This window comes from Gadus chalcogrammus, chromosome 18 (assembly GCF_026213295.1).
Source record: "Gadus chalcogrammus isolate NIFS_2021 chromosome 18, NIFS_Gcha_1.0, whole genome shotgun sequence".
In the NCBI taxonomy this organism is placed as follows: domain Eukaryota; kingdom Metazoa; phylum Chordata; class Actinopteri; order Gadiformes; family Gadidae; genus Gadus; species Gadus chalcogrammus.
Window position 1 is genome coordinate 17,098,772 of NC_079429.1, and position 24,801 is coordinate 17,123,572.

A 24,801-nucleotide genomic window follows, 5' to 3' on the forward strand; every position below is an offset into this window, starting at 1 on the left:
GTGATGATTGAATACAAAGTCTTTCACGCAATCAGAAACACTCAAGAAATACAACAATGTATTGTGTTTCGAGCAACGATATTACAATTGTGTTGAGGTTGAGGTCCAACCTTACCTGTTCCACTATATTTTTGATCTGCATCAGCGGCAGACAGTGGTTTTCTGTCTGATGGGCGAAGGCTTGGAGAGACTGGTCCAGGAGCTCAAACACCAGACAGAAGTGCGGACCGTGTTTGAGGGCACCCATCCATCTCACAATCCCACACTTTTCCGGGTCCAGAGCTCGGAGGCACCTTAAGATGTGAATCTGAGAATAAAGAGCAGGTTAAAGAGATATTTTACAATGCGAAATCACATGAAAAACTAATACCAAAAAGAAACACACACAGTTCGAAAAAGGGCATATTATTTTCTAGCAATATATATTTCAATAACTTAATTTATTAACCTATTGATGTTTTGTTTTACCTCTTGCCTAACCGACGCTAACACTGACGGGCGGTTCTTGATGATTTTAACAGCCACCTTTAAATTGGTGCCTGTTTTAACACATCTGGCCACCTTCCCAAAGGTTCCTTCCCCCAGAAAATCTTCCACCAGGTAGGTGGAAGACGTTGTGGTTATCAGGTCTCCTTTGGACACAGAGAATGATTGACCTGAGAGAAGAGAAGAGAAGAGAAGAGAAGAGAAGAGAAGAGAAGAGAAGAGAAGAGAAGAGAAGAGAAGAGAAAGAGAGAGAGAGAGAGAGAGAGAGAGAGAGAGAGAGAGAGAGAGAGAGAGAGAGATAAGAAAAGCCTATTGACATGAAATCGACATCCAAAGATTGGTTTGTAATTGTAAAGAAATTGTAATTGATAAATAAAATAGATAGCTATTTTATTTATTCTCATAGGCTACGTCGGGCAGTTAACATAAGGTGCATTAGTGTTTCACTTCCGTTTTAAAATGTCCCGGCAATCAAAACATTCCGTTTAACTGTACGGTTTAAACGCCAATATATCATTCCGGGATAGCATTAAACTGCTTTAAGGAGGTTCTTCCAAGGGAACCTGCATTTCGACGATTTGTGTCTTAGCAGCGCCTCCACCAGGTGAGAAAAAAACACACATGTTCGTTGGGGAGACGAGCTAGCTGCTGTGAGGTGATATCCTCGTCATCCAGCAAGGATGCCACGTTTTTAAACACAAACTCTTGTCTTTCGATTAATCTCGACATCATTGCAAATGTAGGTCAGCCCTGAATTGATCTCTTGAGTATAAATAAATGTTAAATACAAAATACAAATCTCCATCCAACCCTTATCGAAATTGAACGTGCGTCTTTCTCCGAACTGAAGGTGGCGGTATTGAGCAGCGGAGCTCTCAGAAGACCCGAAGCGTTCACAGCGGTACACCAAAAACATACTGCTTGGCACAGAGATGGGAACTCACCGTCCATGTTCTCACTACAACAACGGCGAAAAGTAGATTTGCAAATATCTATTTTTCAAGACAGCTGCTCTCTCTCTCTACTACACGCAATGTCCAAACGAGTGATATATATTCTCTGCTAAACACAAACCATTGCTTAGGAACTAATTGTGACGTCATAATTGGAATTGCATCAATCTAAATGCTTGTTGATTGGTTGTTATGTGTGTTATTATGAACGTTTAAATCTCATGACGAGAAAGATACCATCTAGAAAAAACTCCCAACGGATGAACTGACGGACACCAGGCCACATCTATCTCCCCCTGGGTTCTACACCAGTTCAAACTGAATACGTTTCCTCAACAAAAATGGTTTATCATCACGAATATCATCAGGGAATGGGAATGCCTCCCAACAGTCTCTCTCTGATGGAGTTAATTTTGTCATCCAGCAAGGATGCCACGTTTTTAAACACAAACTATTTTCTTTCGATTAATCTCGACATCATTGCAAATGAGGGTCAACCTTCAATTGATCTCTCGAGTATAAATAAAGGTTAAATACAAAATACAAATCTACATACAACCCATATCGAAATTGAACGTGCGTCTTTCTCTGAACTGAAGGTGGCGGTATTGAGCCGCGGAGCTCTCGGAAGACCCGAAGCATTCACAGCGGTACAGCAAAAACATACTGCTCGGCACAGAGCTGGGAACTCACCGTCCATGTTCTCACTACAACAACGGCGAAAAGTTGATTTGCAAATATCTCTTTTTCAACGAAGCTGCTCTCTCTCTCTACTACACGCAATGTCCAAACGACTGATATATTTTCTCTGCACAACACAAGATATTGCTTAGGAACTTATTGTGACGTCATAATCGGAATAGTATCATTCTAAATGTATGTTGATTGGTTGCTAGGTGTGTTATTAGTCTCCCACTGGGTTCTACACCAGTTCAAAGTGAATAACAATAAAGAAAAACATTAAAATACGTTTCCTCAACAAAAATGTTGTATCATCATAAATGTAATCAGGGAATGGGAATGGAGTTCATTTGTTCAGTGATATACATCTTGTACATATCTAACCAAGTCTTGGAGACATGGGGAAGGTGGTAATAACATGCTGTAACGGGAATGCACTTTTTTAGTCATCTTATGGCTACATATTCTGACATGCATTACTGCAGTCTGGTAAGGTGACCTTGGGTGCCTTGAAAGGCGCCTCTAAATTAAATGTATTATTATTAGTAGTATTATCTATGACTACAGTAACCGCTTCTGTTAATAAATAAATAAATATATATATATATATATATAATATTATATATATATATATATATATATATATATATATATATATACATACATAGTGACTAGGCCTACAAACGTTTAAATATTTATATATCTCAATGTTTACATAAATAAAAACATGTATCTATACTGACTAGGACTTTAGTCAAGATATTATTGTAAAGATGTATTGTATCGAAATGGTAGAGAAATAAGTCAAGACGGTTGCCAATATATTTTATATTGTATAACATCTTTAGTGCAAATATGCATTTGCACTAAAGATGTTATAAAAGCAGTTTATGGCACACAATTTCTCTTTGTCTCTCTCAAACACACAGACAATTCCACAATGAGTTCCTCTCAGTAAAAGTCATTAAAATAGTATGTTTTTAATTGCAGTTAGGGGATAAGATGTAGAGCTTTCTGCCCTCTGCGAATACTAGTTAGTGAAGGGTTTGTATTCAAGGTGTAGCCTACTAATCATTTGAACCAAAGAAAACTTACCCTAAAAGGCCTATTCACCACTGGGGTTTCTTTCCCATTGTCTGAGAGTTAGATTCCCGACTGTTGGCTTAATTATTACTTCAGGGACTTAAACGTAAACGTAACAGTGGTGAAAGGATTCGGTTAGAAACCCAAGGTGACACTATTCTCAAATAGCATTGTTTTAGCCTGGTGCTGACTTGTTATTGGCTAACTTCAACATAAAAAAAGGGAGTCGTTATCAAACACTTGCTTTGTGGTGAAATAGTTCATGTCACCTTACTGTCTGGGATTTACACTTCATTCTGATTTGCAATGTATGAATATTATACAATTATGTCTGCATTGAGCCGTGCATGGACCTTATTCACCCAGCGGCCCTCCAGGTTACATCTTGGATGTAAACTTCGGCATTGGGATTCCCCATCAGTCTTCAGATCCTAGATGGATGCTAGGGGGATAAGGTACATTTCTGGAGTTGGATAGTCCCTTAAAAGGTTTGGCATCTATCATTTAAACAACGGGCTCATTTCATACATTCACCCACATATTGAAACATTGAAAGGTTAACATTGGCACAAGACAAAACATTGTATATTACATATTTATAGTGTGTGTTTGTGTGTATCCGTGTGTGTATGTGTGTGGTTATATATCTATAGATTTCTATATCGGGAGGGAGGGTTGACTTTGCCATCAACGATCAAATTGCATGCAACCATTTCATTGCAACCTAAAAAAATTAAGCTGCAAGGCTGAACACGAGTGGCCTGAGCCCCCGGTAGAGACCGCCACATCTCGCTACGAGGGCAAGCGACTCCCAAAGGCTAAAGCCTCAACCAGCCTGCTGCTTCCAGCCTTTCCCGAGTGCCTGGATGAAGCGATCCGGTCTTGAAGCAAGCCTCTCTCAGCAAATATCCCTGTCCAGGCTGGATCGTGTTGGATTGGGCCAGTATGCAGTGGCGTTTCTACATGTAAAAAAACAGGTGGGGCTAGGCTAATATATTTTATTCTTTTAAATGGCGAACCAGTGTTCGTGACGTCACCCGTTTATTTTCACAGTCGTGGCGATCTTTGTAGACGTTGACTCCGCCTGCTCCCGGCTATCCTGCACAACACGGGACTGTATGTAAAAATCTAGTTCAACATCTGACCTGTGAAGGGCAGTCATACGCTAAACAGCGTCTAAACTGCCGAAATCTTTCAACAAAAATGGTAGACCTTCACTTTTAGTAGTGTTGCTACTGGCTTTTCAGGCATACAGACATCCATCCAAACAAATTACAGGGCATTTTAATTTTGTTTGAAATTCATTTTGGAAAAAGTTTACAGCCCTCAATATTACAAATAAAATGGTAATTTTCTAAAAAAGCAAAGTATTTCAAAATAGGAGATTGAGCATCCTTCATTGGTCTTACTTACCGTGTCAATAGGTGCGTTTCCAATCTCAAATGTGATGCAAATCTTAGAAAGTTTTGCAAAAAAGTATTCGAATTAGTGTGCGTTTCCATCAAGTGGTTGGAGCGGATAACTACCCTAGTTCTGCCTGAGGTGGCGCTATAGGCAAAAAATGTATGCCGATACGTAATAAATGGTAGAAGTAGATAAGCTGCAACAAATGTAACAAAAAGCGGTTGGTCCGCCTAACGACAAATAACAAACATGGAGAGAGGAATCCAGCAGCAATTGGTTTCCCTTGGGCAAGTAATAACAGTTCTTTCAGTCAAGTTATCATTGGCTATTTTAACTTCTATCCGCAAACGAAGAAACAGAGAAATTGCAATGTACACAGTGGTAGAAAGGGAAATACGAGGACGACGTCGAGGGCCTTATGTATGGGAGAGACAGCGCCAGCATGACTTCTGGGAGGTCATAGTGGAAGGACATTTCACAGCCGGCCTTTGGCTACAACATTTTCGAATGATCAAGCCCACTTTTGTAATGTTGTGCAACGCTATTGGTCCATTCGTTGGTCCCAAGCAAAGCCCTGGACGACGTCCGATTTCAACGGAAAAACGCATTGCCATCGCATTGTACAAGTTGGCAACCTGTGCTGAATACCGAGTTGTGGGAGAGACATTTGGTGTAAGCAAAACAAGCGTTCACCGTTGTGTGTACGCGGTGTGCAGGGCCATACGATACAAGTTGTTGGCTAAATTTGTCAAAATACCCAACGTGGCCGAGGCACAGGCAATAGCGCACCGCAACTCAATGAAGCACCAAGTACCACAGGTGTACGGTGCACTGGATGGGACCCATATTCCGATCCTTCCACCATCCGATGGATACCGGGACTACGTCAACCGCAAAGGGTGGCCCTCAATTGTGTTACAGGCGCTTGTGGATGATCGGTATCAAATCATAGATATTTGTGTTGGATCACCCGGCAGTGCGCATGACGCAGCTGTATTCACCATGTCCAACTTGTACAGGTAGGCTTATAATTTCAAACAACCAGTTTGTTACCTTATTAGTAAACTTGAAAATGTAACTGGTGGCTTTACTCGTGTGCATGGCTATTAATGAAGGCCTGTGTTACAATTTTCTATAGTTTTTGTGAAACTGAAATTTGTACTTTTGTTTATTAGGCCTACTCTTGTAGCAGATCATAGGTTTCACTCAGTACTCTTTTTTTTCAACAGATTCCCAGAGAGACACCCTCAAGCCAACGCAGATGTAGAGGGGGTCCAGGTGCCTCTACTGATAGCTGGAGACCCAGCATATCCGTTAATGCCATGGCTCATGAAAGGGTTTTCTGGTCCAAACCTTTCAGAAGAGCAAGAGGCTTTCAACTTCCAGCTCAGTGCTATCCGTGTGAAGGTTGAGCACACATTTGGGCACCTTAAGGGGAGGTGGCGTATTCTTGCCAAGTGGTCAGATGTGCACCACTCCTTTATGCCAACAGTTGTGGTTGCATGTTGTGTGTTACACAATATATGTGAGAAAGAGTAGCAGCAGGGCCCACCTGGAGCCCCCTGTGAACCCCCTAACCCCAGCGACCTCATCAGGACTATAATGAACCACCAAACGGAGAGGCCCAGGCTATCAGGGCTGCCCTTGTCCATCACGTGGTTAACAAGCATCAGGCCGCTCCCTAATTGTAATGTGATATTGATTTGTGTAATAATTAAAAAATAATAGGCTGAAGAGGAATGCAGACAAATACAATTATATTCTTTTTAGAATGAAGTGTGTTTTGGTTGTATTTAATTAAAGTTTGACTGCAATGCAAAAAACACATACAAGATATTTTGGTTAGGCATGGATAGTACCAATCAAGGTACCAATACCAATTTTATTAAATTACTTTTAAATTACTTAAAAATGTACTTAAAAATAAAGACATGTAGTGCATCTGAACATTTAGAATATATTAATAAATAAAATAAGGCACAAGTGGCCATTGTTAGTTAACTAATGTAAATGTATGTAAGATGTGAATTTTATTAAATTACATGTACAAAAATAACAAGACTTGTACCGCATCTGAACATTTAGAATATATTAATAAAATAAGGCACAAGTGGCATGTGTTAGTTAACTAATGTAAATGTATGTAAGATGTGAATTGTATTAAATTACCATTAAATTACAATACATTGAATTGTACTGCATCTGAACATTTAGAAATAATTTACAAATACAATAAGGCATAAAGTGGCATGTGTCCGTTTACTAATCTAAATTCATGTAAGATGTGAATGACATGGTGTTATGTGTGTCAGTAGATGTGTGTTGATTGTAGGATGTCGATGGTCGTTGGTGGTTACATGTATAATTCCCATTGTGTGAGGCAAATGGTGGTGTTTGGAACTGGCCTTGCCCTGATGCATTGGCCATAACCTCACATGCATGGGCTTGTTTCTCTGCTGCCTTTGCACAGCGCTCGAAACACCTCACTGCCTGACCCAGAACAGTGGAAATTGATTGAATAGACTCCCGGTCTTTCTCGGCTTCCTCCTTTTGTTGCCTCAGGAGGGCTTCAAAGAAGGGTGTAATCTTGCCAGCTCTAGAGGACGGCCTTGCAGTGGAACGGGACCAGAATCTTTTCCGTCTTGATGGGGTTGTTGACCCCGTGAGCTGTGATCTGTCACCATCTTCTGCTGAGGCCACAGAGTCAGGCGTATATGCTGGCTCTGTTACATTTTAAAGGAAAATGTTAGTGTTATCAGTAGCCTACATGTCTCAAAAATTCTCCTCCCCTCCCCTTTCTAGGACTGAGGTGACATGGTATGTCAACTTTTACCAGCAAATTATCACAATAGTTGTTCCAAAGAGAGCATAGGCTTCAGTACCTTAAGTTTAAAAAATATTGTCCAGTAGGGCCTACGTGGATACAGAGAGCACTACAGACAGTTATTACATCAGCACAGGGCATCTTAAACACACAGCTTCCAGACGTTAACAGGCAACTACCTGTTTACTATGCTGCCCTCTGGTTAGCGCTATTAGTCTAGACAGTTTCTTATTCTCGAGCTTTAAAATAACTGAATTGTACATTACGGTAGCTTACCATCTGAATCTATGTAGCTGATGTTGTCATCTCCGTTGTCGCTGTCCCTACCATTAGTTTCTAGACAAAAAAGGGAGAAATTGGACCCAGGTTTACAAGTTTACCTTGAAATGTTCACCTGTAATTTAATTTAATTCAATGAATTGATACCAACCTGTGCTGTTGATTATGGATGCCAGAGATGTGAAAATGGGCCTCTGGCCAAGAATATTATCTATTTCGGTGAAAAAACTGAACTTGTTTTTTTTATGCCGGCACCGCTTCGGGACATTTGTCGTTTCTCGAACATGTATCGTTGTTTGAGGGCTTTCCACTTACTCAACACATTCCAGGGCTTGTCGTATCCTTTAAGCAACATCGTCTCTCTTAGGTCCTGATAAATAGTGGAATTTTTTTTTTGTTTTCCATCTAAAATAGCAGTTATGTTCTTTTCTTGGACGAGAGCAAGGAATAATTTAATCTCGTCGGTCCACACGTGTCTAATATTTACATTTGCCATCTGTTCGATGTACGTAATTAAAATATATAATTAAAGGATATATAAACGGTTAAAAATAGAAACGTTGTTTCGCGTTGTTTGAGAGGGTGATGACGTTACACGTTGTTGTCGGCAGGGTTGCTATGGCTGGTCGTTATGCAGAAATCGGTCCTGTGTGTTCAAAGTTCGCTACGTCACAGCTGTTTCGAAAAATGTGTTTCCATCTCCCATTTTGCGAATATACTCTCTTTCGCATTCCTCAAAAACCACCTCAAGCGAGCGGATAAACTTTTTGCGAATTAGAGGATTTTGATGCAAATTTTGGCGTTTCCATCACCGTTTACTGATTCGATACTTCAAAGTTTGCATTAAATTAGGGGGATGGAAACACACCTAGTGTCCCACCATGCTGTTTGTTGCCCTGGCTTGGTGTTTCCCATTTTCTATTCAGCCCTCAGCTCCACCCACAATGACCTTCCAGGACAGCAGGCAGGTACTGGGGCCATCACAACCATTACAAATAAAAATATACTTTAACACTATTTAGTATGCTGGGCTTTGAATGACTGTTCTCCATGTATCAGATATATATATTTAATTAATAAAGTACATTAGTGCAGCTTTTAATCTTTTATTGCTGACATCAAAACATTGCAATAATGAAAGTATAGTTTTTAAAGTTTTTAAACATTTAACTAAGCTTCCGTAAACCTCAAATGAAAATGATACTACTGCAAACAGCTGTAAGAGCTACTATAAGAACCCAATATAATTTTACCATGGAGTACACCTCCCATAGGCCTAGGCAGTGTCCTGGAGGAGAAATCAAAGATAATAGCTGTGAAAGAAAAGATTCAGAATGGCCTGCCTTGGTTTAAAGCCCACTCACCACCACCACGACAAGGCGCAGGATATAAGACCTCCAGACTAAGGGTATCAAATCTGTGCTCCAATAGATGATCTACCTGATTCATGTTGTCGACTCGTTTTCGTTTGTGTGCCTCCGGCATGTTTGTTAGCAAAGTTATCCTTCTCCTTCTCTTCTTCGCTACCGGACTTCTTGCGTGCGGCACGTGAGGTGGGAGTCGAGTGAGTCATGACTCACTCGAGTCATGACTCATCAGGGCTCGAGCCCTTCTTGCCCCTCCAGACGGAATCAGTCTGAAGAAGCAAGCTAGGGTCGACTCAAAATGAACTAAAAGCGCTGAACTTATTATTTTACTGTACTTTCTGGGGAGATTTTTATATACATATATTATTTTATATATAATTTTATATATCATTTTTTTGATATTTTCATTTTTTCCTTTTCATTTTTTTCTTGTGAGAGTAGGTGAGGTGGAGCCCCACTTGCCCCTAATGACCAGTCGCCACTGCATAGATACCATAAAAAACCTTTACCAAATAAAGTGATTTGCAAGCGATATTGACTCGGCTCCCAGGTTTTTCCAAAAAGAACACGGAATGTCCGCCTACCCCAATAGAGAGTTTATTAAAAATGTTTCCCAGCGAGCGTCGAGAGCGCAGCTTCATTAGAAAACAGAAACAATTATAAACATACAAAAAGAACAGAGTGTTATAAAACGTTGCCTGGTGGGCATGATCGTCATTCCCCTTCGGCCCGGCACGACAGAGGAACCAGCGAAGCTGGGGTCGCTGTCTGGCCGGGCTCAACAGTGGCTTTGATTGTCTTGCATCAGAAAAACTAACCGCCGGCTACAGGCTCCAATTTGCGTCCACTCCTCCCCGGTTCAACGGGATACTGCAGACGCAGGCCCCTGTAGAAAAAGCTCATGTTTTACAAGAGGAAATCACCTGTCTAAACAACAAAATGGCAATTCAGATAGTACCACCAGAGCACAACCAAAGCGTTCTTTACTCTAGGTACTTTCTAGTCCCAAAGAAGGGAGGGAGCCTGCGGCCCATATTAGATTTACTCGCTCTGACCAGATACATGAGACAGTACAGTTTCAGAATGCTGACACACGCAGCTCTTATACGCTTTGTGTGCCCAGGAGACTGGTTCACAAGCATAAATGTTACAAAAGCTTATTTCAATCTCCCCATTTATCCCCCTCACAGAAAGAATCTCAGGTATGCCTTCAAGGGCATGCGTACGATATGCGTACGATTTGGTTCTCCCGTTCGGAGGCTGCTATCACGCTTCTCCGGGAGAAGGGAATGCGTTTGGCAACGTACATAGACGTGTGTGTTACACATACACACACGCGCGCCCGCATTCATTCATTCTTTTTACCACTCATTCACGGTAAACAATGTTTTCTCACGATCAAATACTCATCAATCCTAAAAGTTATGGGCACGTACATGATGTCTGTGTCAAGAAAATATGTGTTTGATGTATAGTGTTTGCAGATGCATTGATTTAAAAGTACAACTTATTACCACTTTATCAGCTGTTCTTTCCCAAATAATCTACCAAGATAGTGTGGCTAGGTAGATGAGAGAAGTAAAGTGTGTGCGCGAGGTGCACAAGCAACATTATGCATGCGCCCTTAAAATAGCTGTGAACAACGCGCCACTGACTTTAAACCAGGTATTTCCTGGTTTGTGGCACAGGTGGTTTCTGAAACGCCAAAATAGCACCAGGGAACGTTTGTGCCAGAACACGCCTCCTCCTTTCGCCGAGCCACCCCTTGGGGCACAAGATCATTCCCTAATTTACTGACGCGTGGCGCAGGAGGGAAAAGAACGCTCTGCGCCAGTTGCAAACTAGCAACGACGCATGCGCCAGTGATTAAGTAAATTGCGCCCGATGCAAGATAGGGCCCCTAATGTCCCTGGGTTTCACCCAAAAAATTCAAAAGAGTGTTTTGATTCCTACTTAAAACAAATCATTCATAGGCTTTTGCCTCAAGTCAGTGACGTTCAAAGCATGTCTATCCGCGGAGAGTTTGGAAGCCTTTCAGGCTTGTCTGGCATTCTTTTGCAGGGGGACGATGTTGAAGTTCAAGACGTGCCTCAGACTATTAGGTCTGATGGCATCGGCGCTGGCAGTAGTCACTATTGGCCGCCTACATATGAGGCCAGTTCAGTGATGGGTCGCATCACTCAAACTGACCCCGACGCACCATGGCCATCGCCAAGTTTTGATCTCCATAGCGTGCGTCTTGTAGTGATGGGTCGCTCGCGACCGAATCAGTTCGAATGAACGAATCTTTAACAAGAACAAACCGAACTGATTCTTCTCTCTCATTCGTTCTCAGAGTTGACTTCAGTGATGGGCAGTAATGCGTTAGAAGTAGGGTTGAGCACCGAAACTCGGTTCCAGTAGGGAACCGGTTCCGACGTAAACGGTTCTAACGAGATCGAATAAGAACCCACATTTCGGTTCCTCATAACGGTGCCTGGCGTTTTTTAACGCCCCCTGCCCCGCCCCCATGGTGTTGCGGCGTCAACTTGCATTAGTGCTTGGCGCTATACCGGTTCACACTGAATAACTGAGTGTATTTTCGTTAGGATATGATTTTTTTATAGACCGCCATACCGGTGTATTTGATTACACAACGTTTGGAACGCAGCGCTGCGCGACACTGTTTCAGACGGGGCCCTTTTCAATGTTGCGCTAAACACGCATGGTACGACTACGACTTTCTTTATAGGTCCAGGACCATGACTGCAAGGCGTGGTATTTCAGGCCAACTGGTAAAAGAGTGTGTCACGGCTTTCAAACATATAAACCATAAAGCCTATGGGCGCCTCGAGACTCGGGACGGACTTGTCAACGCGCTGCGGCATCGCTTACTTGATGTTGTTTTGATTGAAGATCGGTAGGTTGTAGTGGGTGAACGTGAATGAACGTGTGTGTGTGTTGCGAGCAAATGTAATTTTAAAGTAACAAACAAACAAACTCAAAGACTATGCATGCATCCAAAACTTTCTGTTCAAAACCAAATAAACAAATAAAAAACAGAGTCGTTATTCGCTTCAAATACTTTTTCTTTTCAAAACTTGGGAATTAATACAGCGCGGTACCGAGCGGTTGAAAACAATGTTCGCGTCTCCTGTGGCTGCCTTGCGCACATGAGTTATACTACTTAATATGACTTTGGCAGTAATGTTGCGCCATGATGCGTGCATGCCTGCTTTCAGCGAGTAATTAATATTATTTGTAATTATTTTTTAAAAAGATATTTATCAGTCACAGCACTCACAGCAGCCTCTTCGTGTAAGTCGAGTAATTTAATGCCAACCGTAAATCTTGCATATCAAGTAGGCTAGCAAACACCGTTGCCATTCAACTCAGTGTCCGCTGACTTTCTGCTTAATGTGAAACTCATAACAAGTCGTGCATGTATGCAAGTGTGTGCGGTTTCGTTTTTTTAAGTACCGGTTCGAGAACCGTTTTAGCACCGGAACCGTTTGAAAAGTACCGAGTAGGCACCGGTATCGGATAAAACCCAAACGATACCCAACCCTAGTTAGAAGTAAGGCGTTACTGTAATCAAATTTCTTTTTTCAAATAACGAGTAAAGTAAGGGATTACAATTGCAAAAATAGTAATCGATTACTTTTACTTTCCTGCAAGCAGCCTGCGTTACTGCGTTACTAAGGCCCCGTTCACACAAAGCCGATTTCATGGCGAAACCGCAAAGGTCTTGTACGGTTCGGCCTTCCGTACACACGAAGCCGGCGAATCCGCTGACCGAAACCGCAAACTTCTGAAACCACCCTCGGAGGTGGTTTCAAATCTACCCGGTTTCGTTTTGAATTCATGTGTACGGCTGAAACCGCAAACCATGACGTCATCGCCCCACCCCTCGACCTCCTAGCCAATGGCTCTTAAGCCCGCGGAGTCTCAGAAATCACATGCGAGCATGCGCATAAGGGCAGCCTTTATGCGCATGCTCGCCTCTTCTTCTTATTTCATTTCTTCTGGATTTCTGTACCAGAAGCAGCGCCCCTTATGGGCCTGGAATGTGTACTACAGCATTTCTACAGATCTACCCGGTTTCGCTTGGCTTCGTCTTTACGGAGATACTCCGAAACCGGATAGATCGAAACCGTAACGGTTTCGCCCGTTTCGGCTTCGTGTGAACGGGGCCTGAACTGTGATTTATTCTTGCCATAAAATAAAAAAATAATTTGGGATTTTGCCGTATTTGCTTTGTGAGACTGTCTCGTGACAATGACGTAGCCTATAGCGGCGCGACGTCTAGAAGTAAACAACAGACACGTGTGTGCAAGACTCTTTCTTGCTAGGCGCACACGGCTAATTTGCATACATGCACAGCATTTGCTGGCTCTGTCACACTAAATTTGTACCGGCTGCCAAATTTGTACCGGGCGCGTCATCCATACGTAATCCATTCCAAACCTGCCTGCAACAGATGATCGCGTCGTCCGTTGCCGGGCAGGTTTCAAAGAACATTCGCGCTCATGTTGCCAAAGACGAAATAACATAGTACAGTTAACGGATCGCTAGATAACACTTGTTTTTACTTTATATTTGTATTGTATTTCATTTTTTAATCAAATTTAGCTAGTAAACTGAGTGTTTAAAGCGGGTTTCAAAAAACATTTGCGCTCATGTTGCCAAAGACGAAATAACATAATACAGAAAACGGATCGCTAGATAACTCTTGTTTTTACTTTATATTTGTATTGTATTTCATTGTTTAATCAAATTTAGCAAGTAAACTGAGTGTTTAAAGCAGGTCAAGGACGAAATAGCACAATACAGATAACGGATCGCTAGATAGAAGGTTCGCGAATGTTCGTGAACCTTTCACGTCATTCAACGCGATCGTCCGTTGCCAGGCAACGGACGACGCGATCATCTGTTGCCGGGCAGGTTTGGAATGGATTACGTATTGATGACGCGCCCGGTACAAATTTGGCAGCCGGTACAAATTTAGTGTGACAGCTCCACAAGACAAATAATATAACATATTTAATACTCTCTATCCGTCTATCTATCTATCTATCTATCTATCAACGCATGGGTCTAGTTTTAATGTGATGTATTTTGTGTATGTCCAGTCAGACTTGTTGTCTCCCTTGTTATGTGTGGTCTTGAAGGCTATACTGTGTGAGCCGAATCTCCGTCCTAAATGAATTCCCGACGTGTAGTTTGGTATTAATAAAGACTTGACTAGGCTATTTATCTATCTAGGCCAGGGGTTTTCAAAGTGTGAGAGAGTGAGCCCCCCCTCAGAGAAAAAAATTCAGCTGAGCCCCCCCCCCCCCCAAAAAAAAAAAGTTCAAAATACCTGTGTTTTGAAAGCTATATTAATTATTTTACACATTTTAAACATCTCTTATCATAATTTTAAAACATTTGAAACATATTTTTGAAACATTACAACATGCGTTTTTAAACATATTGCTTAACACAATTTAACAACTTTATCTAAGCATGTTTTAGCTTAACCTTTTTTAAATAAATTTGAACATCTTAATCTGTGTAAACTGCCAGTTTACACAGATTCATTCAGGGTCCCCGACTCTGAATTTTCAGAGTCGAATCAGAACTGCCTTTTCAGTCCAGAGATTTGACTATTCGGCGGGGTTAGTTTACCGGCGTTGCTATGGTGACCTCAATTATTATAAGCAACTGAAAATGATGCCGGTTTGAAACTAAAACTGTGATTCTGAAAAAAATAGAAATGCTATAAAAATTCTGTTTAGATAGTATTGAAGATACAAGTGTGTAGATTTGTTTAATGGTTTGAACGATGGTAAACGGTTGAAAAATGAATGAGTTACGATGTCTAGAAGTAGGTGTATCAGAATGGGCTGCAGTCTTCAATGAAAACAGCTGAAAACGAAGCGGTATGAAACTAAAACTGTGATTCTGAAGAAATTTTAAATGATATCGAAATTCTGTTTAAATATTATTGAAGATACAAGTGTGTAGATTTGTTAAATGGTTTGCACGAAGATAAACGGTTGAAAATATATTTAGTTATGTTACTTCTACAGTTGAAGTACGACTGATGATTTGAATCATCGACTTTCAGGTTTTTCTTCGTTTTTTTTTTTTTCTCACGTCGCGCCCCCTCTTAAGAACTCTGGCGCGCCCCACAGTTTGAAAACCACTGATCTAGGCAACAGTCAACAGTTATTCGCCAAAGGTGAATTCAATAGTAGGGAATAGCCGACGAGACCGAAGGTTTATTTGTTGTTATCAGCTGACATTTTGCGATGAAAACAATATAGAGTTTGAGATGTCAATCATGGGATAGTGCCCAATATACCGAGATAGCGAACCAATCAAATTGCGCCATCTTAGGAGGTTCACGTGTAGCATATAACTATATATAATATCTATGTATTTATCTATGGAACACATCCTTCCACACACACACAGTTCAAACACATACTCTTATTTGACATTAGAATTATGGCTGTATTTTATTTACATCTATTCGAATGAAGGTGTGTATACACACCAAAACGATTTTCTTTAAATGAGACTGTGAAAGCGTATTCAGGTTGTGTATAGCTAGTGTGTTTTTGAAAAGTAACTAAGTTAAGTAATTAGTAAAGTAACTAATTATTTTTGAAAATAAGTAATCAGTAAAGTAACTGGATTACTTTCTTGGATAAGTAATCAGTAATCAGTAACTAATTACTTTTTCCAAGTATCTTGACCAACACTAGTCGACTTCTCCCAGACCCACTAGTCGCTGACTCACTGTTCGTTCACTGACTGCGAGTGGTGAAGAGGGAACAGGCTTAGTGAGCGAGTATACGATAATAAGATACAATATTAATACAGATTAATCAAATATTTGAATGTCTCGTCAATCTGTCTCGTTCTCCATCCGGGACCCCAACCATTTTTGCTAAATCAAGTCTATTATCTTGCTGATATGTTAAACATCCAATAATCAGCTACACCCCCCATCCCGCTTCGTTTGGTTAAAGTTGTGATGTTGTGTTGATTGATGACCGAGTCCACGATCGTTTGATAATGAGAACGAGGGAGGAGCTGAGTCTGACTGACGTGCATTCCATGATTCGATTCACTGCTACCGGAAACTCGACTGAACGAACCAACGATTCTGAACGACTCTTCTTGGCGAACTGACTGACACGAACTGAATCAAGGAAACAAATCATTGAATCCATCACTAGCATCTTGGCGGTGCGCCCTTGGAGACGCGCATCCTTTTTAAGGCGAGACACGGAAGGGTGAATAGGATTTTTTTTTTTTTACTCAGATATCTTTATGAAACTTTACCAGTTGATTACTCACATGAATGGAAGAAAAAAATGCATTGGAAAAAGCAAGGCTCAAAAAAAATATTTTTTTTTTGTTTCTATATTAAATAGATTTTTTTTACAGAGGGGATTATGGATATCTCCTTTCGTTATCCAGTAAATCAGGAAATACTGCCAATTGCCTAATTGTTTTTATTTCCGCCCTATTTTTATGCAATAAATGTCATGTAAATCAGGCCAAGAATGATATATCAACAAATCCCTGTACGTATGTAGGTGCTACAGAAGGGGAAGTTTTAGGATATATTGAAGTGTGAAATGCTTACTGAGGCTTTTGGCATACTGATGTTGATGTGGAATGCCTGAGACTAAGGTTCAATACAAATTACATCATGTGTCTACTGTCATAACTGTCAGTTTAAGGAAATTTTACAACTTTACAGTTGCAACTTACAGTTGCAATCTTACAACTTTACAGTTGCAACTTAAAGTGCAATCTTACAACTTTACAGTTGTAAGATTGCACTTTTTTGTTACTCTTTTGTAAATCTTGCTCTGTAAAACAGGAAAACTTATTTTTTTATATTTTATTTATTCATTTTACAGAAGTTGTAGCAGATACTTTTTGTAAAGCTACAGAAGTTGTACTCAATGTTTTGTATGTTTGAGCCATGTTTTAAGGTCTCAAATAAAACAAGATGAGAACTTAAATATTCCCATTTACAATTAGGGCATTTAGCAGACGTTTTTATCCAAAGCGACTTACATAGTTTAATACACACATTGACACACCGGCGGCAGAGTCAACCATGCAATGCTTGTTTATCATAGAAAGTAATAAGAAATGACTCTTTATATTAAGGTAGTAGCCTAGTGACAACAGGGTGTTGGGGATCACTTTTTTCCCCTCTTTTTCAAACCGCAATTTTCGCAAGTTCCCGCATTTTTTCGCAAGTACCTGCATTTTTTGCAAGTTCCCGCAATTTCATCGCATAAGATTGCAGAAATATGCCGCATATTTCATTGCATTTTTTAAGAAAACGTGCCGCATAATCAAGGATTTTTGGCCGCATAAATCACAAAGAAACGCCACATTTTTCTGGAGGGACTGTAAGCTAAAAGATTACTCTTTTAGCTCTTCAGTTGTAACAACTGCAGTTGTTCAAGGACTTTAGTTTACATGCATGTTTCTTAATAAATACATTTGAAATCAATTCTTAACTTTAGTTTTCATTCTTACATTAGAGTAATGGCATGTAATGTTTTAATGGTATGTCATGTTTGTAAATATTACTATACATTGTGAATATTGCACTGAAGCCTGATTTGAAGAAAATCGTGAAGAAAATCGAAATCGCAATATCTGCCAGAAAAATCACAATTCAATCTTTTCTGAACTCGTTCAGCCCTACTCAAAACTACCTAAAGCAGTCAGTGTAATGTTTAATGTTATTTTATCATTGAAATACACTAATGTTTAAAGGTTTGGGATCACTAGAAAATGTTATGTTGGGCTTCATTATAGTAAGCCTCATGAAATAGTAAACTGGAAGGCTTCAAGATTATTATGAGAGGTGTAAAATCGACCTACAGGTGCTCAACATGTATGGGACGACTCTTAGGACTGTTGCAAAACCATTCCCAGTGCCTAAGTGTATTCCAGCTAACTATGTCGTGAGGCTGGTTATAATGAAGCCAAATCGTAAAATGAATGGTGATTACAAACTTTTGAACAGTTGTGTATATTTAAGCAATGCCATTGGTTTAAGCCAATAGTTGAAAGATGGTAAATCCTTCAATGATTCAAAGAATTGAGGAAAGATTTTCACATTAATGAATGCCTAGAATAGCCTTAGAACATAACATTCCTGTACTTGCCTTTCAATGTCATACTGGCAGTGCCTGGAGAATCAGTAACAAGTATGAAGAGAGAAATTTAACCATTTGACTGGATATACTGCAATTGTTTTGAATGGTTGAATTGACATGAATTACTTCTTTTTAAAAACATACCTTCAGGAGATGGCCTCTGGAGTAGAGGCATTGGACCGAGTGGAGGGAAGGCCAATTAATCTCCTGGGAACGATGCTGGGATAGGGACATTGGGATAGGGAAACTGGGGCGTAGGAGGCTATAATATATCCTTGGAGGTGATGGTTGGCTGTTCTGACTGGCTTGTTGGGTTGCTGGTTTGTCTAAAGAGAAAAGATGTGGGGGGCCGGGAAAGGTGGTTAGGGGCTGATATGTGCGTAACTAACAGACAGACAGACAGACAGACAGACAGACAGACAGACAGACAGACAGACAGACAGACAGACAGACAGACAGACAGACAGACAGACAGACAGACAGACAGACAGACAGACAGACAGACAGACAGACAGACAGACAGACAGACAGACAGACAGACAGACAGACAGACAGACAGACAGACAGACAGACAGACAGACAGACAGACAGACAGACAGACAGACAGACAGACAGACAGACAGACAGACAGACAGACAGACAGACAGACAGACAGACAGACAGACAGACAGACAGACAGACAGACAGACAGACAGACAGACAGACAGACAGACAGACAGACAGACAGACAGACAGACAGACAGACAGACAGACAGACAGACAGACAGACAGACAGACAGACAGACAGACAGACAGACAGACAGACAGACAGACAGACAGACAGACAGACAGACAGACAGACAGACAGACAGACAGACAGACAGACAGACAGACAGACAGACAGACAGACAGACAGACAGACAGACAGACAGACAGACAGACAGACAGACAGACAGACAGACAGACAGACAGACAGACAGACAGACAGACAGACAGACAGACAGACAGACAGACAGACAGACAGACAGACAGACAGACAGACAGACAGACAGACAGACAGACAGACAGACAGACAGACAGACAGACAGACAGACAGACAGACAGACAGACAGACAGACAGACAGACAGACAGACAGACAGACAGACAGACAGACAGACAGACAGACAGACAGACAGACAGACAGACAGACAGACAGACAGACAGACAGACAGACAGACAGACAGACAGACAGACAGACAGACAGACAGACAGACAGACAGACAGACAGACAGACAGACAGACAGACAGACAGACAGACAGACAGACAGACAGACAGACAGACAGACAGACAGACAGACAGACAGACAGACAGACAGACAGACAGACAGACAGACAGACAGACAGACAGACAGACAGACAGACAGACAGACAGACAGACAGACAGACAGACAGACAGACAGACAGACAGACAGACAGACAGACAGACAGACAGACAGACAGACAGACAGACAGACAGACAGACAGACAGACAGACAGACAGACAGACAGACAGACAGACAGACAGACAGACAGACAGACAGACAGACAGACAGACAGACAGACAGACAGACAGACAGACAGACAGACAGACAGACAGACAGACAGACAGACAGACAGACAGACAGACAGACAGACAGACAGACAGACAGACAGACAGACAGACAGACAGACAGACAGACAGACAGACAGACAGACAGACAGACAGACAGACAGACAGACAGACAGACAGACAGACAGACAGACAGACAGACAGACAGACAGACAGACAGACAGACAGACAGACAGACAGACAGACAGACAGACAGACAGACAGACAGACAGACAGACAGACAGACAGACAGACAGACAGACAGACAGACAGACAGACAGACAGACAGACAGACAGACAGACAGACAGACAGACAGACAGACAGACAGACAGACAGACAGACAGACAGACAGACAGACAGACAGACAGACAGACAGACAGACAGACAGACAGACAGACAGACAGACAGACAGACAGACAGACAGACAGACAGACAGACAGACAGACAGACAGACAGACAGACAGACAGACAGACAGACAGACAGACAGACAGACAGACAGACAGACAGACAGACAGACAGACAGACAGACTGACTATACCTGTAAATAACACTTTGGGGGCTTGGGCGAATCTGCTCACATCCTGGGGCTCCTCATCCGAATGATACATTGTATTTGGTCTAAAAGTTAACAAGGGAGCAATTAAATGTCAACAAATTGTTACAGTTTTTTCCTATCGTTTTCGGTCATGTACCCATACTATGGTCACTTTTCCCTATCACTTAACACAGTGGGCTTTAGAGACACACACCTCTGCATATCTGTTAACCTTTGGTGCAAAATGCACTACAACAACCACACCACAAACAACGCTGCCATAACTTAACACATGTTTCCTCTCAGAACACTATGACCTAAAAAACACTAACATCTTGAAGCATTGCCAATTGCATACATAAAATGTTGCTGTGTCCTCCAGTTTGGCATAGATTTCCTGTAGTGTTGCATTGGAAAAAAAGAGAAAAAACACAGACAAACACTTCTTTGGACTACAGTAATAAAGTTTGTAATATTACAGTATGACAATCCAAGCCAAGTATCTGCTGACAGTGTTCATATGTCGGTTTACCTCCCACAAAAGATGTCACAATTGAGTGTGGTAAATGTACTGTAATTGTAAATACAGTAAATACTGTAAGTGTTTTATGAGAAACTGAGAATAACAATTTTCAGTTTTTGTAATGCAAATTACATACAGTAAGTACGTAATATATGATCCAGAAACAAATCACAAACACATCAGTCAGAATGCTGTAAATACTGTATAGTACCTGTTAGTTTGTGTGAAAACCCTCACGATTGATGCCACCGTTGATCTTGGTAAGTTCGGCTGAACCCTCAGACCAGCTTCCCTCATGGACAGACCATGATTGATTACATGGTCGATGACAGTTGCTCTGATTTCATCAGATACAACTGTCTTTGCTGCTGCTGCTCCTCTCCCTCTCCCTCTTCCTCTACCTCTCCCTCTTCCTCTACCTCTTCCTCTTCCTCTACCTCTTCCTCTTCCTCCTACTCCACCTTCACCTCCACCTCCACCTTCACCTTCACCTTCACCTCCACCTCTTCCACTTCCTCTGCCTCTTGCTCTTGCTCTTGCTCTTGCTGCATCCATTTTCCTATACCAACTACGTAAAGAAGTCCAAAGCAAATGCCAAAGAAGGCCCTTTTTCAACGAGGCACAAATTACATGTAAAACACCTGAGTAGGTCTTTAGCTGAGTAGGTCTTTAGCTGAAATGACCACCAGGTGTTTTGCATTTCAAAACTTATCCTCTGTGTTTTGTACAGATCATTGTATGTAGTGTTGCTTTTACGTAAAAAAACTAATTCCATGCCAATTCACCAAGAACTATGGTGCACAGGGGGAAAAAAATCTAAATTACTGTAAAATAAAATAAATAAACTATAAACTAAATATTTTTTCTTATTCAAACATGTAACTTCATTTGTCTGGTCAAATGCAGCATCTTTCCATCTACAGTGATCTAAATTATTGATAAGTTAGGTTTTGAACAGAAAGTTCACTGTTTTGAACAGAGTATCTAAACATTGGTAAAATATGCTGTAGTTCCACAGCGTTTTGCCGGTAGTGAACATTGACTGGGGCAGGTATCCATGAAATTTGGAAGAAGGCGTCATTGCCAGCATTTGTATCTTAGCATAGGGGCAAGTAACCACAGTTTGGTTCACATGGTCTACTGGTATGCTCACTGTGTGAAGTGTTTAGGGAATGTGAACATGGTTTAGGTAAATTGCCTAAAACGATAGGAAAAAACTGTAAATTGCACATGTCAACAGCAAATGGTTGAGACCGCTTATCTGTTTCCTTTGGACAAAAGCATCTGCCAAATATAAACAAATGTGTGCAACTGGAAATTGGACATTCATTGTTACCTTCTGTTTCTTTTTAGGCTATGGTGGCTCTCCCCCTCTGACTGGATATCGGTGGTGTCAATCTTCATTAATATATATCGATCCAGGCTCCTCGCTGCCTCATCAAGAATATCTACAAACACAGAATAACAAGTACAGTGAAGAGAAATATTGTCAGGTAGGGGTATGATTCTTATTGTCAAAAGCAAATTTGAGAACACCTACCATGTGTTATGAGGAGACGGATTGGTTGGTATGTGTGCCATCCATGTCCAGGCTGTTCCCGCTTCAATATATCCGCTTCAGCCTAATGGAGTCCTTAGGAGGGTATGGGGGCCAGAAGACTTTATCCCCTTCAACCCATGTTTCGGTTGCACCACTGCTGAACTTTAAAATGCACCACTGGGTCATTTATTTTTTGGAGCCAGGGGATTTCAAAGACTGTATAGAACACAAAGGACACCAAAATTAACTTGTGAACTGATGAACTGATAAACCGATGAACAGATGAACTAACTGCATGAACTGATTAAATGAACTGATTTTCAGAGACGTGCGGTGAGGTCCGTGGCTGGTGAGGCACTGAGTCAGATTTACAAATATATGAACCCAATTGTTACATAGTACCTGCCTATTACAGTAGAGAATCTATTTTTGATGATCCAAAAGTTTTTAAAGAAATTTGGTTTTGAACGCGAGTTGTTGATCTTTCCTGTTTGATCAGGGTTCTTGGTAGGTTTTTCAAGTCACCAAATCCCGTGTTAGTCCAGACATTTTTTGTTGAGAAAAGGCGATTTCTTGTAGCACAGCCACACAGCCAGTCTTTTCGGCGGTACCACTCTGTTTGAAAAGACCGTGTTAATTTCTGTCCCGTTGTTTGAAGCAACCCGTTAAGCTCCGGCATTGGTCTTCCATAATTTATTACCTCTTTTTTTGGTTGAAAGTCCAGTTTTGACAATAGAAGTGTCTACAAACATTACATTGGTGACAACGTTGAAATAGCAAACTGGGTTGAGCGCATGCGCTCTGAGGGATTTCTCAATTCTCGGTGTGGCAGCACTTCTCGCTGCCTCACCCAACATTACATTGGTGCCAACGGTGAAATAGCAAACTGGGTTGAGCGCATGCGCTCTGAGGGATTTCTCAACTCTCAGTGAGGCAGCACTGCCCGCTGCCTCAGCCGGCGTATCTCTCAGCGATTTTGATAATAAAAATGATTTAAATTATTGGAATCGTACATTAATTACATTTAGACCACAGATCAGTAGAAAACTACCAATATATAATATTTTTAAATTATTATATTTTATCATAATTCGTTTTTTTTTTCATGATGACAGGTGAGGCACTGCCTCACCTACCTCCCATGACTGCACGTCACTGGACATTTTATTCTGTATGAATGATGGGAATGGCAACCCCCAAACTATATTTAACCCAATGTTGGCAGATGGAAAGGGATACTGGCCATAGGACTCTTTTTTGGTAAACTTTCGAAAAATGTCTCCTGAACTACCCTGACAATGCTTACAACAATGGTAATGGGCCGTAAGTATCGTAAAAATCCTAACTTCTCATCCTAACTTAAGTTAGGGACTCAAAGATAGGAAAAATCCTGACTTCCTGCAGAAGCAGTCACTAACCTGTTGGCCGTTTCCTATCTTATCTTTAGCGTCCTATCTTATCTTATCTTAGGTAATCCTAACTGTTCTTTCAATCAGATTTTTCGATCGGCAATCATCAGGTTATGTCTGGTTCTGCACATAATGTGCCCGAGATTGATATAAGGCTTTAATAACGGTTAATAATAACGGCAAGCTTGTAGTACTACGGTCATGACGGGGATTGCTACGGAAAACAAGAAGAGGAGGGCTTTCAACTTTACCAACGACGAGCTGGAGGCATTAGTTGTGGCGGTGGACGAAAGGAAAAGTCTTTTATTCGGCAAAATTTCCCAGAATTTAACGTCGCGGATCAAAGAAAACAGATTGCAAGAGGTGTCGGACGCTGTCTCAGCAGTTTGTGGGGTACTGAGGACGGTGGACAGCATAAAGAAAAAGTGGTGGACCGTAGCGAGTGATGCCAAGACCAGAGGGACCCTACAGAAGAGGATCCAGACAAAGACGGGGGCTGGTATGCCAGAAGTGAAGCCTATAACTATGCTAGAGGAGAAGATCCTGGCCACCATGGGTCAAGTTTACACCCAAGGTAAGTTCAGTTCAACGCTTTTATTGCTAGCCAACTAGCTTAGCAACCGCGGATTATGTTGAAGTTTGATTTCACCAATACATAAGGCAAGAACGCTAGCGCTAAGGTTAGATTTTGGCATAGACCTTACGAGTGGTCCACAGATTCACAGAATTTGTATAAACGAGTGTCAGTGTCCACATTTTGGGGGCGGTGTACTGCTAGTGCTACGGTGTAGCAACTAACCGTTTTAATCTAAAATGTAACAACTAGACGCGCTATCGATAAGTGATTTTGAGGAGTGGCTCCATAGTAATCCTAACTAGAATAGGGCGACCAGACTTCCCCGATTTTAATTGCCTGTCCCATTGGATATTTCAATCACATTAATATCCAAACTGGAATATCC

At 41.3% G+C, this 24,801-nt stretch overlaps 1 protein-coding gene and 1 long non-coding RNA gene across 2 annotated transcripts; one reads left to right on the forward strand and one right to left on the reverse strand.

Moving 5' to 3' along the window:
• Positions 1–4,802: 4,802 nt before the first annotated feature.
• Positions 4,803–6,348, forward strand: LOC130371902 (uncharacterized). The gene is made up of 2 exons (XM_056577773.1): positions 4,803–5,626; positions 5,837–6,348. Exons 1-2 carry the CDS (start codon positions 4,857–4,859, stop codon positions 6,144–6,146), a joined length of 1,080 nt encoding a protein of 359 aa, XP_056433748.1. The 5' UTR covers positions 4,803–4,856; the 3' UTR covers positions 6,147–6,348.
• Positions 6,349–9,502: 3,154 nt separating this feature from the next.
• On the reverse strand, positions 9,503–20,452 carry LOC130371482 (uncharacterized). The gene is made up of 3 exons (XR_008893195.1): positions 20,371–20,452; positions 18,389–18,570; positions 9,503–9,963 (listed from the first exon to the last, which is right to left on the reverse strand). It is a non-coding gene; the product is annotated as an uncharacterized LOC130371482 (long non-coding RNA).
• Positions 20,453–24,801: the final 4,349 nt, after the last annotated feature.

Bases quoted from the DNA above. Each gene is read 5' to 3' on its own strand.
- LOC130371902 (XM_056577773.1), top strand. From the start codon at position 4,857: ATGGAGAGAGGAATCCAGCAGCAATTGGTTTCCCTTGGGCAAGTAATA. The intron at 5,627-5,836 runs GTAGGCTTATAA...TTTTTTCAACAG, and splicing joins ACCATGTCCAACTTGTACAG to ATTCCCAGAGAGACACCCTC.